The following is a 13,874-nucleotide window of genomic DNA, read 5'->3' as shown; positions in this document are numbered from 1 at the left end:
CACGGAGCAACCACCACCTCCTTAGTATACAGAGAGGAACACGGAGCTCTTTTCTCTGCCAAGCCACCGCTGAGGGCAACCTGCGCATCTACCCTCCGGTGGGGCAGCAGGTGGGGATGAGGGATCCAGCTCCCGCGCTGAGAAGTGCTCAGAGTTCCTGGAAGTCTCTCTCGAGACCCTTCCCTTTCCAGCTCCACCTCCTGGAGCCCCCAGAGAGGTGGACAGATAGGGCTGCCGCTGGCAGGGCAATGTTGAAAAACACTTGGCAGTGACTGCGACCAATAAAAGTCTGGCGTCGTGGAATTTTAAACATTTGCAACAGACTCAGTGCCTGTGGTTAAGGGGAGAAGAAAGGGCTTGTTCAGGTCTCAGCATCCGGCCAGGGAACAGGGAACGTGAGCAAGCGCACGGCTGGGTACCGGATTCTCCCCTCGGGTGGCAGTGAGCTGCTTTCTCTTGTCTCTGTCCCTCCAGACCTCCTAGGCTGTCCACGGACACCAAGGAGAACCCTCAGGGGTTAGACGGCACCCAAATTCTACAGCCTGGGGATTTCTAACCCGTTCTGCTAATGTAACTGCTTTTTCCAAGAGAGGCATTAAAAAAAAATTAGGTAGGGAGGAAGGTGAGGCAGGAGGTGAAGGCAGGAGAAAAGAGTCGAATGTTCTCTGATCCAACACCACCTGGTCCCAGCCATGCGCAAAGCGGCCAAAGAAAATAGGTTTTCTCAGAAGGGCATCTGGATTTGTCGTCTCACCTTATCTAATGTTTTTTCCAACTCAGCCGCCGGCCACAGGCAGGAAAGAAAGCCTCTCGGGTTTAAGAGCCCCTGGGGTCCCAGGGGGCTTGGCTGCGGCTCTGTTCTCGGGGTTTCAAAGAGACCCGTTCACTTGGCACCAGCAGCATTTCCCATTTCATCATTTGCGCCTGCTTGCCCGCCTCGCAGGAAGCCCCAGGACCTAAGGTTCATTTCCCTCGCATCCAGCCAAACAGCCGCTTTATAGCGCGGTGCCCAGGGCCCCGAGAACGGTCGGTTATGGCGCGCAGAGCGGCCGCAAGCCCCAGTCTCTGTGGAACCGCAGCCCAGGCTTTCGGCTCGTGGGTCTAAAACTGAGACTGAGGTTGCAAGATGGAGAGGCACAGCCTGCCTTGGGAAAGAGAACCGAGGCTCCGCCCGGCTCACTGCCTACAGGAGACCACACAGCCATTCACTGAACTTGCCTTGGAGGGAGCCAAGAAGCACCCAAGGGCGTCCCTAGGAGTCATGAAAGCACAGTAGCTCACCAAGTGAAACTCCACCCGCCAGGCCCCGGCGCTGAGTGACTCACGCCTCTGGCGACCCCCAGGGGGGTGCAGGGTGAACCTACTGCAGCCTTCTGCAGTCTGCAAAGCACTTTTATAGAAACCATCTGATTGTTTTTTCCCCTGCAGAATATTCCAAACTGCTTTCTAAATGATGAGTACACGCTGTATCATTTTGATGGGAAAACCATTGCCACTGTAGACTACAGGCCGCCCCAGCTCAAGGGATAAAATTTCTCCCACTTCAGCTGACATCAGCACGCGTCCAGTGTTCTGGCTGCGGGTCAGCAGGAAGCATAGGGGTCGACTTGTGAACTCTGCCCAGGTGGGGTCATTCGTTAGAAGAAGGGAACTTACAAAGGGGGCCGGGGGAGCCCCCAAGGATGCCCCAGACAAAGGCAGGAGTCAAGGGCAGCAGTCAAGTTCATCAAGTGAAATTCCATCAGCCAGGTTCCGGCACAGTGACTCACGTCTCTGGTATGAATGAACTTGGGCTAGAAGGACTCTGTTTTCTTCCAGTCTCTGCTAGGGGAGTTCCAGTGGGTGCCGGAGGAGGCACAGCTCTGTATCCTGTCCCTGATCTCCAGGAGTGAGCAGAGACCTGCCCACATCCCACGGCCCCGTGGTTTATGGCTGGGGTCACAATTTTCACTGCATTTCACTCTTGGCCACGTTAAAATGTACAGGCCCCACCAGTGGAGGTGGAAGGAGGGCTTTCGCTCTGCCTCTCTGATGTGGAAGAGTGAGGGTGCAAGGTTTGCAGCTGGTGTCAAGGCCAAGATTGCAAGGGGCCAGGGAATAAGCAGGGAGAGAGCAGAAGCACACGATGTGCATACTAGTTAGCATGCTTTCTCCGTGTGCGTGTGTGCATGTGTGTGTGCACAAGCATGTATGACACAAGGTGCACACTGCCAAAAGCCATCCCAACATGCGATGGGTGTGTTTTCACAGGTGCTGAGGAACGAGGGATCTGAGAACTTGGCAATCACATAATCCCACTTCCTCCTCCACGTGGGGATCTCAGCACAATATTCCAGGCAAGAGGTCCCCCCAGTTCCTGCCTGCACTCCTCCAGTGGCAAGGAGAGCACCCCTCCTGCAAGGGGAGACCAGCGCTCTGTGAGCTGAAGTCTACCTCCCTCCCCCGTGGCCCAGCTCTGGGAGCTGGAATGAATTACTGACATTCTTCTCCACGGTGGTGCAGCCGGCCCTCCATAGCCACAAGTTCTGCACCTGCAGGTTCCGCCGACCGCAGATCAAAGAGGAGGGGGAAGAATGGTCCATGTGGAGCAAGCACAGAGCCTTTTCCTGTCATTAGTCCCTGAACAATGCAGTGTAGGAACCATATGCCCCACATTTCTATTGCATTAGGTAAGCTAAGTCATCCAGAGACGTCTTGGCATGTATGGGAGAAGGGTACAGGTGGCATGCAAATTCTGGGCCATGTTTTCTAAGGGACAGACACAGATCTTGACCTTCTCCCTCCTGTAGGAAGGAAGGACTGTATTTCAAATATTCGAAGAAGCTCGTCTTGTCTCTCACAGCTCTTTTCTTGACAACATCCCTTTAGCTCCTCTGATGACATGGTTTCTGGACGTGTGTCCAACCTGCCGGCCCCTCCTCTGGAGGACCTACTTGTGAGCTGAATCCAGGACTGAACCCTGCCCTCGGCTACTGGTCCAAACCCCAGCAAGTTCAGGGAAAGCATTCTCCTCTCAGTCTAACTGCTTCGTTCACTTCTGTAACAGCCATCCCATACTCATGCCTATGCTGGGTCTTTAGCATAAATCTATCAGTGCCCTCTCAGAGACCCCCACCACCACCATTTTCTTTTTTCTTTCTTTCTTTTTTTTTTTTTTTTTTTTTTTTTTGACAGGCAGAGTGGACAGTGAGAGAGACAGAGAAAGGTCTTCCTTTTTTGCCGTTGGTTCACCCTCCAATGGCCGCTGCGGCCGGTGCGCTGCTGCCGGCGCACCGCGCTGATCCGAAGGCAGGAGCCAGGTACTTCTCCTGGTCTCCCATGAGGTGCAGGGCCCAAGTACGTGGGCCATCCTCCACTGCACTCCCTGGCCACAGCAGAGAGCTGGCCTGGAAGAGGGGCAACCGGGACAGAATCCGGCGCCCCGACTGGGACGAGAACCCGGTGTGCCAGCGCCGCAAGCGGAGGATTAGCATAGTGAGCCGCGGCGCCGGCACCACCACTTTCAAAAGATAACCAAGGCTCTTCCGTCTCTCTCCCTGTAGCCTATACCCTTGTGGCTGTTCCCTCCCCGCCCCCTACCCCACCCCATGATAGAGGATCTTATATTCGCTCCTAACAAGCTATGGTTTGAGCCTATTAATTCAACCTCCCGGGGTTTTTCTCATCTTCATGCCGTACATCTCTGCCCCAGCAATCTCTCCGAGTTTCTATGCCCTGTGCATTTTATCAGGTGCACATTTCAATCTCCACGCCAATTCCTGCCTGATGAGGCAGGAGCAGAGAGCTCTAGGTACGTCCCTAGGGATCCCCCGCTGGGTTCACATAAATTAGTTCCCACTGCGTATCGAGAGCTGACTGCAGGTCCACCGAAGCTACAGCTCTTTCTCCTGTCCACGAAAACCTAACAGGGAGCATTTCCCTAGCCCAGAGGATTGGCTCTGCAACTCCAAGCAGGGACACAGGCGAGTACACGATCACGCTCAGCATCCCACAACTATCCCTTGTGGATGCCATAATGCCCTCCCCCCCCCAATCAGGCCAGCACTGACAGTAAGCAGGAGTTTTAGCCATGGAGCCCTGGGTGCCAGAATCTCTGGAAACTCACAAAGCTCCCCAGACGTTCTGAGGTCGGGCCCTCCCATGCCCTTGGCACCAGCAAACACCAAAGGGAAGAAGGCGTGGCTGGATGAGCAAGCTCCACCCTGGCTTGTGGTGACCTCAGCGCTGAGTGACGGCCAGAATGTGGCCTGCGAGGGACATGCAGCATGTGGGAGGCTGGGACTGTCCTCTGGCCCTTTAACCCCAGTGTCTCCCCTGTCTGGTTATTGCACGATCATCAAGGCCCATGCCCTTGGCTCCCCGCAAGGCTCACTGCAGGTCCTCACAGGTCAGAGGGCCATGGGCCCAGACCACGGTGTGTGTAGGTGCAGCAGGCACCCAACAAGCATGCAGAATAAAGGTGGGCACAAAGCTTTCTTATCAAGTTATCTCAGCCCTTTGGGAATAAGGAAGTCCTTGCCAACATATTTGTCTCCCAAATTCCTGTGTATATTCCACTTAGATGCCCATCTTATTGCCATGGAACTAGCACACAGTAGGTCTCTAATAAACATTAGCCAGTGAAAGGCCCCTCGAATCCTTTTTCCAAGATTATATTTGTTTTCTGGTGGCAGTGAATCGCCTCATTTTCTCAGCCCTAACCCACAGGCACACTGTACCCACTGGAAACAGTGATGGAAAAAGCACAGCCCTGCTCTCTAGGGACCACCCGAATCTCACAGGAGGCGAGAGACACCGATTAGAAGGGGGTGCTAACCATTGCAGATGAGTGACCAACAGTGGGCATTCTGCGGAATTGGTTTGGACAACTCCTCCCACCAATAACCAACTTCATGATGAAGCAAAGCTGTCATCGGTGCGGAAACACTAAATAAAGTACAAGGCTCTCCGACACTCTCTTGCGACCATGAATAAAACAGCAGTCCCTGGAGACTGTCGACCACCAGGGGTCTCATCCTGCCAGCCGGGAGAAGGCTGGAAATCCCACCCCGCGCAATGGCGCAGGCTTGGACAAGTTCCCAATGTATTCCGTGCGCTCTAGGAACGTGTGTGGAAAGAGCAGGGCGGGTGAGTCATGACAGGAGGACGGACAGACGACTCTGTGGGGCCCAGACACGGCCACTTCAAGTCACCTTTCTCAGCCCTGAGTGCTGGGGTGAGCTGGAGGCCAAAACACGGCGAAGCCTGGGTTTGCTACAGATCCCACAGCCCTGGAGGGCGGGGCTCTTAGCTGCCGGCTCCTCCCGCCCTAAGCCCCACCTAACTACACGCAAGAGTAGCGCAACACGTGTTCATTAACTGGGTTGTCGGAAAGCTCAGCCCGAATCAGAACCACATATGCCCAGGGACGGTCACCGGCCTTGGGGCCACTTCTGAATCCTGATTCAGTCAGGCTGGCAATGTCTCAGCCTTAAGGGGGATCTGGAAGGAAATGATCCAACCCCCTGAGCGGGCAACTGGGATCCAGTGGGTCAGGGCTAGATTTGGGGACAGCTGCCCCGTGGTCACCAGCCTCCGGGATGGCTCCCAAGGACCTCCACCATCTGTGTTCAGACCCTGGTGCTACATGCCCCCGCCCACATGGCGCTGGGGTTGGTCTCCATGTGGCCAAAGGAACATAGCAGAAGGGATGCTCTATCAGCCTGGGGTTAGGTTATGGAGGACTGTGCCTTCCGGCTGGTGCTCCTTCCCTCTGGCCTTTGGGTCACTTGCTCGGGGACACACAAGTACCATGTCCTGTAAACCCCCAGGCAGCCTACGGAGAGGCCACATAGAGAAGAGTGGCGGGCCCCAGGCAACAGCCAGCAGGAGTCTCCAGCGAGCGGACTGCCACTCGAGCCAAGGAAGGAATCCCCTGGTCCTCGTCCACAGCTTGGCTGCAGCTTTGGGAGAGACTCGAAGCAGAATGGACGAGCTAGGTCACACCTGGCCCTGGGGCTCAGAACTGCGTGCAGTGTGTTAGCTTTCTGGTACTACAATGGAATACCTGAGAAAACTGACTTTATATGTTAGTTCACTCATAAATCTTGAGGCTCAAGTTTCAAGATCAGGTGGCCCCGCTGGTTTGGCCTCTGAGCATGGTGGCAGTGGTGGAAAGTGGTGCGTGAGGGAAGGAATGTGGTGAGCCAGGAAGCAGAGAGAGTGGCCGGGCTCATCTCTGGATTTTATAGCACCCCTCTGCCGAGAACCACCTGCTGAGGGTGAGCCCCCAGTGACCCAAGGACCCGTCACTGGGCTCACCACCAAAACACCATAATTGGGTCAAGTCTGCACCCACCTTAGTACCATTCATTTATGACTTTGGGGCTTTTTGTTCACCATGAGATTGGGACCCAAATCATATCAAGCCAGAGCAGTGAGATAATACACGCTGGTTATTTGGAGCTATGCAGCAAGTAACAGCCAAGACATGTTTCCAACCTGGAGGACCAGCTCCCAAGCACAGCCAGGTGTCTCCTGCCCATCCTCCTGGTGTCCGTCCACGCTGCTCCCAGACACACACCTGACTCAGCTCCAGCCTGCACACCCCTGAACCTGGGGTCTCTGTTCAGGCTGCTCTCCAGGCCTGGGAAATCCATCCTCCACCGCTACCTCCTTTTGTCCCGAAATCTTTCCCTAATCCAATTGGGTTGGGTCCCCCTCCTCAGGACACGGACACACACACACACACACACACACACACTTGTGGAAATCCACATGGAAGAAGAAAACCGCTCCCAGGAGGGGTCATGACCAAGAGCACAGGACTTGCCTCTATCTGATTGAACACCGAATTGTCGAATTTGAACCCAGGAATCCTCTTGTCACTGCACACCACCCCGACGTCTTCCGTGTGCTTGCAGTCGGTGACGCCCCAGCCGTTGGAGGTGCAGGCCGCGAGGGTGGCCTCCTTCCCGGTGCAGTAGACATTGTCCAGCCAGATGGGCCCTGGAAGAAGCGGAGAGACACTGAGAGCCACGTCAGGGCAGGTGTGCGTCCTTGGGGACACCCGGGTCACACATGGAAAGAGACCTTGTTCCTCTAATTCTGGCAGCTGTGGGTGGCCACCAATGCATGCTTATTATCTCAGATCTTGCACACGGGGGCTGCCTGGTTCCCTCGCCAGAGCAGGCAGCGGGTGTGATTTGGGGGTTTGGGGTAGAATGAACACAGCAGGTAGAAACTGCGTTCTCCCCTAGCCCTGGAAGGCCAATGGAGAGACGGGGGCTTTGCACTCTACCCTGGGTTTGGATCCTGGTTCAGTCACCTGGTGGAGGGTTTGGATCCCTTGTAAGCTGCCTTGTCTCATCAGAGAAGTGGGGACAACAGGGACCCCTGCCTTGCAGAGGTGTGTGCAGGTGAGAGAGATTACGTGGCGCGATACTCAAAAATGGCCGTGATGGTGCTGACGAAGCTTATGTCATTGTGCTGCCTACGTCATAAGCCAGTCTCACGGTCACGGCAGCTGAAGCTGGGCTTCCACCCCTCGGGGAAAAGCTCAGCTGCCCTGTCACGGAGGGTTTGCAGAATTCCAGGGATTCCAGGGGTGTCATCTCCTTGCTCTGCCAGGCTGTGGCTCAGTGCCCCCAAGCCCAGAAGCTGAGGCCTCCATCCCCCCGCATTCTCACTTCCTGTGCTGAGACAGCCCCGCTGCAGCCATTCAGCCAGCCACTGCTTCGTGCTGTGCGACCCTGCTCACCTCCTCACGTGCACTAAGTAGAGAACTCAGTGTGCAAAGTGCGGGAGGCTTCACACAATGAGAGACCACCTCGCACCACTGGGGTGGCTACCATAAAAAAAAAAAAAAAGACAGAAAAGAGCAAGTGCAGGCAACGATGTCGGAAAACAGACCTGTGACCCACTGTTGGCAGGAACGTAAAAGGGTGCAGTTGCTATGGGAAACAGTAGGGGACGCCCCAAAAATGAAAACTAAAACTCCCATAATGATCCAGCAATTCTACTTTCGAGTACATGGCCCAAAGAATCAGGAGGAGGAGGATCTCCAGGAGATTCCTACAGAGACAAGCTCACAGCAGCGGTACTGACGATAGCCAAGAGGCAGAAGCAGCCGGGTGTCCAAACTGTGCTGTACACATACAACGAACCTGCAAGACAACTCCAACGCACACTACAGCATGCGTCAGTCATGAGGACCTTACGCTAAGTGAAGCAAGCCACGTAGAAAAGACAAATGCTTAGATGCTTCCTCTTCTATGAGGTGTCTAGATAAGTCCAATAGAAGCAGAGTAGAAGGGGGGTTGTAGGGCTGAAGGGAGGCGGGAAACAGGGAATTACTGCCTAAGAGGAACCATGTTTTAGGGCTTTTTAAAAAACATATGTATTTATTAGAATGGCAGAGAGACAGATCTCCCAGCCACTGGGTCACTCTCCAAATACTTGCAACAGCTGGAGCTGGGCCAGGCTGACGCCAGGAGCCAGGAACTCCATCTGGGTCTCCCACATGGGTGGCCGGGGCCCAGGTACTTGAGCCGTCTCTTGCAACTTCCCAAGATGTCCACTAGCAGGGAGCTAAAACTGGGAACAGAGCTGGCATTTGAACCCAGACACTCCAGTATGGGAAGTGGGTAGCCCAAGTAACATCTTTTTTTGTTTTTTTCTTTTAAGATTCATTTATGTATTCAAAAGGCAGAGTTACAGAGAAGAGGAGGAGGTGGAGAATGGGGGTGGGGAGAGGGATATCTTTCATCCAATGGTTCACTCCCCAGTTGGCTGCAACAGCCGTAGCTGAGCCAGGCCAAAGCCAGGAGCCAGTAGCTTCTTCCAGTCTTCCGTGTGGGTGCAGGGGTCCAAATACCTGGACCATCTTCCGCTGCTTTCCCGGCCCCAACAGCAGTGAGCTGACTCAGGAGTAGAACAGCGAGAGCTGGCGCTGTGGCATAGCTGGTACAAGCCACCGCCTGCAGTGCCGGCATCCCATATGGGTGCCGGTTCCAGTCCCAGCTGCTCCTCTTCCGATCAAGCTCTCTGCTGTGGCCTGGGAAAGAAATAGCAATGGCCCAAGTGCTTGGGCCCCTGCACCAGCGTGGGAGACCTGGGAGAAGCTCCTGGCTCCTGGCTTCGGATCAGCTCAGCTCCAGCCATTGCAACCACTTGTGGAGTGAACCAACAGATGGAAGACCTCTCTCTCTCTCTTTCTCTCTCTCTCTTTCTCTCTGCTTCTCTTTCTCTCTCTGTGTTACTCTTTCAAATAAATATTTTTAAAAAAGAAAAAAGGAGTGGAGCAGCCAAGACTCAAACTGGCACCCCTAAGGGATGCTGGGAGTCCCAGGCAGTGGCTTAATCCCTTATGCCACAATGTAGCATCTTACCCACTGCACCAAAGTCTGCCCCTGGAGTTTCAATCTTGCCATATGAACAACATCAACACACTCAGCACTCGTGAACTGTACCCCTCAAAGCGATAATTTTCATGATATGCGTATTTGACCACAATTAAAATAAAAACTTAAAAAGTGCTAGCAACTTTTCAAATGGTGCTTTCTATAAGTGCCACTGCAAAAGGGCAGCATACAGAATCAAACCCCTCATTTTCCTCCCAGCTCCATTTAGGAGTCTGTAGGAGAGCAGAGACACACACACCTGGGGTCAGACTGCACCAGCTGTGGCCTGTTTCCCCAGTAACCACCATGATGCCCAACACACAGGTTGCCATGGAGACCGGGAGAGACAATGTGTGTACCTAGTGTGTGTTCATCTCCTTCCAGGAAGTCAGGAAAACAATGATGCAGGGGCAAAGCAGGTAAAAGCACTTCTGGGGTAGAGATGGGAAAATCCAGGAGAGACGCTGAGGTTCTTTGAGGTGAGGGAGCACACGGGGCCAGCCTCCGACTCCCAGGCCCGGCTGCAGCACGTCTGCTCGGATGGCTGGCTGGCTGCAGGATGCAAAGGCGTGCGTCTCGGATGCATTGTGGGGAACAAAGAGTTCATAGACAACATCTGGGCTGAGGTTTTCCAACCGGCTTCCCAGTCTGGCCTGGTTCCCAAGCTGTCCGGCTCCTCCACTGTAACACATGCTGGCTCATCCGTCGCTGTTTCTACAACAAACTGCTGTTTGTCTTGTGAGCACTAGCAACGGGAAGAGACCCTCTGTGTTCTAAGCGGGCCTCTGCCTTGAAGCGCTCTGTGGCGAGCTGCTGGAGGGACGGAGAGGATGGAACCAAGTGGAGCCAGTATCCCATCTGCAGGGCAGGAAATCGCCCTCCCTCAGGAGCTGGACACAGGCCAGGGCACCGGCACAGGACACAGGCTCTATGGGGCCTGCTGCGCTTTTTCACACAATGAACTAACTGCAAACGGCCAACAGACACATGAGAAAATGCTCGGGATCACTAGCCATCAGGGAAATGCAAAGAAAACCACACTGAGGTTTCAGCTCACCCCAGGGAGAATGGCTTTCATCCAAAAATCAAGAAACAATAAGTGCTGGCCAGGATGTGCGGAAAAAGGTACCCTCATCCACTGGCAATCAAGGCCAAAATGAACAAGCGGGGTCCCAGCAAACGGAGAAGCTTCTGCACTGCAATAAACACTCAGCAAAGGGAAGGGGCAACCGACAGAATGGGAGGAAAGATTTGCAAACTAGGCAACCGATAAAGGATTAATATCCACGGTCTATAAAAAGCTCAAGAAACTCAATAACTACCCAACAAACAACCTTGTCAAGAAACACGCAAAGGACCTGAACAGACATTTTTCAAGAAAGGAAATCCAAATGGCCAACAGACACATGACAAAATGCTCAGGATCATTAGCCTTCAGGGAAATGCAAATCAAAACCACAATGAGGTTTTACCTCACCCCCGTTAGAATGACTCTCATACAGAAATCAACAAACAAGAAATGCTGGTGAGGATGTCGGAGAAGGGAACCCTAGTTCACTGTTTGTGGGAATGCAAACTGGTACAGCCATTGTGCAAGATTTCTTCTCCACAAGAAGTATGGAGATTCCTCAGAAACCTGAAAACAGATCTACCATATGACCCGGCCACCCATTCCTGGGCTATTACTCAAAGAAAATGAAATCAGCATATGCATTATCTGCACCCCCATGTTGACAGCAGCTCAATTCACAACAGCGAAGACATGGAATCAACCCAGATGCCCAACAGCTGATGACTGAATAAGGAGAATGTGGCATTTATACAAGACGGAATATGACTCAGCCATGAAAAAGCACGAAAGCCTGTCTTTTGCATCAAAATGATGCAATTGGAGATCATTATGCCAAGTGAAATAAGCCAGGCTGCAAAAGACAAACACTGTGTTTTCTCTTATCTGTGGTAGTTAAGATACAGAGAAAGGATAAGAGCCGTGGGGCTGTCACCACATTTGGTACCTCGTGATAAATACTGCTTCACTGACCTGTGCCATGGGGATGATGGTATACTCCTTTTCACAGTTGCCAACGAGAAGCAGAGAGGGGAGGACAGTGAGGACTCTCGGAGCGCTAGTAATCACTTGGCTCTTAATTTGGGCGTTGGTTACAAGGATGACCAGATGACAAAAAAAAAAAAAAAAAAAAAAGATTGATTTATTTGAAAGTCACAATGGCCAGGGATGGGCCAGGCCAAAGCCAAGGGCCAGGAGCTTTATCCAGTCTCTCATGAGGGTGGCAGGGGCCCAAACACTTGGGCCATCTTCTGCTGCCTTTCCCAGGCCATTAGCAGAGAACTGGATCAGAAGTGGGGCGGCCGGGACACGAACCTGTGCTCATTGGGGATGCCGGCATCGTAGGTGGCAGCTTTACCTGCTACACCACAACACGGGCCCTGCATATAGCGTATTTTAACAGCATGTAAAATAAATAAATACAGCTTTCATGTTATTTGAAAGGAAAAGACAGAGAAAGAGGGAGAGAAAAGAGTGACCAAGAGCACTTCTACCCACTGGTTTGCTTCCCAAATGCCAGCATCAGCCTGGGTTTGGGCCAGGCCAAAGCCAGGAGCCTGGAAGTCCATGTGGGTGGCAGGTACTCAAGTCCCTCCCAGGGTGACATCAGCAGGAAGCTGGATCAGAAGTGGACAACCTGGAACCTGAACCCTGATACGGGATGGAGGCATCCTGGGAGGCATCTTAACCACTGAGCCAAACGCTCGCCCTCTCTTGGATAGGGTGCATTTGAAATTGGCACCTGGAGTTCTAGAGGGAGCTAAGTTTCCCAGAAGAACTGCTCTCTTTCAACAACCCCCCCCCCGCAACAGTCTTTCCCTGCATGCGCCAGGTCTTTGCGGCTATGTCGCTCTGCACTTGGCCCAAGGCAGCTTCACCACGCACCCTGTACGCTCTGGCCTGACTTCAGCGGCGATGTTTATTTCCCTGCTATGCCTCATGCACACTGCTTAGACTGTCTTGCGTTCACTGCTCCAGGGTGCGCCTGTTGGAACGCACGGTGGGTCTCGGCCTGGTCACGTAGGAGCCGTCTCAGAGTTGTCAGGGAAGCAGCGCTTGGGGCACAACGTGAGGCTTTGGACCCAGAGGGCCATCCCATCGGAAGCCAAATGTCACTTTACTCTTTCTGCTCACTGACTGCCAGAAATGCTCTCCGGATGACCAGAGAGACTCACCAACAAATGAACAGAGCCTGTGCAAAACAAAGGCCATAAATGGGATGGTGCTGGGAGCCAGAGCCTGCCTCTGAGGCTGTGTCAGGGTGAAGGCAGAACCCGCAGGGCCCCACACGGTCACGGCTGGCCCTGTCGCTCCGATCCAGACAGGCAGGCGGCTGGGTGGACAGGACCCGCCTTGTTCAGGTGCTCGGAGGCCCACTTGGAGGCCGGGAATGGGGAGGCCACGTGACCCATCACTGCTGCCTCCCTGGGTCTGCAGTAGCAGGAAGCTGCAGTCAGGAATGGAGCCAGGAACATGTGCCAGGAGCTCCTACAGGGGACACAGGACCTTAACTGCTGGGCCAAGTGCCTCTCCTCCCAGCACCACTTTGCCAGATCTCCCAAATCAAAACACATGTTAATATCCTCCGAGTGCCCGTCATGTAACCAGTACTGAGAAACCGGAACTCAGGCTGATGGAATCCAAATGCAATCACAGCCATGAACTGTGTCTCGAGTATATATAGGAATTACACCTATTCTTGGGGTTCCATGTGACGTTTCAATGCATGTATACATCGTATAGTGCACAAATCTCCTCAAACATTTATCATTTCCTTATGGTGAAAACATTCAAAATTCTTCCTAGATTTTTTTTTCTTAGAAAAATATATAGTACATGGGGCCAGCACAGTGGCACCAAGGGTTAAGCTGCCGCCTGCAGTGCTGGCATCCCATATGGGTGCCGGTTTGAGTCCAGGCTACTCCACTTCCAATCCAGCTCTCTGCTGTGGCCTGGGAGAGCAGTAGAAGATGGCCCAAGTCCTTGGGCCTCTACACCCACCTGGGAGACCCAGAAGAAGCTCCTGGCTCCTGGCTTTGGATCAGCTCAGCTCTGGCCATTGTGGCCAACTGGGGAGTGAACCAGAGGATGCAAGACCTCTCTCTTTCTCTCTCTCTCTGCCTCTCCTCTCTCTCTCTCTCTGTAGCTCTTTCAAATAAATAAATAAATCTTTTAAAGAAAGAGAAAAAAACATACTGTACAAATATATTTATATTTAAAAGATCAGCCATAACAAATGACCAAATCCTACTTTAAATAGACAGCTCGACTCTTAAAGCCCTGGACATGAGTCAGCGTTCACCTTGGCGTCCGTTTCTCCCCACCCTCTCTGACGCTCTCCTTGTCACCACCACGCGGACGGCCTTGCCAGCACGCCTGGACTCTGTTGCCGCAGCTCCTCTGCAGTGGCTCCCCTGCCCCTGGCG

At 53.3% G+C, this 13,874-nt stretch overlaps 1 protein-coding gene across 1 annotated transcript in view; it reads right to left on the bottom strand.

Moving 5' to 3' along the window:
* Nucleotides 1-13,874, bottom strand: part of LOC127486599 (uncharacterized) — a 73,442-nt gene that overhangs the window by 36,473 nt on the left and 23,095 nt on the right. The window contains exon 3 of the mRNA XM_089301759.1: nucleotides 6,812-6,987. Within this exon, the coding sequence (XP_089157885.1) occupies nucleotides 6,812-6,987 (176 nt within the window). The remainder of the gene's footprint in view (nucleotides 1-6,811; nucleotides 6,988-13,874) is intronic.

The sequence above is a fragment of the Oryctolagus cuniculus genome, chromosome 8, assembly GCF_051225735.1.
Source record: "Oryctolagus cuniculus isolate XC-2025 breed Fujian yellow rabbit chromosome 8, ASM5122573v1, whole genome shotgun sequence".
Classification (NCBI taxonomy): domain Eukaryota; kingdom Metazoa; phylum Chordata; class Mammalia; order Lagomorpha; family Leporidae; genus Oryctolagus; species Oryctolagus cuniculus.
The sequence above is the reverse complement of the archived record's forward strand: the minus strand, read 5'-3'. Positions and strand labels throughout refer to the sequence as shown.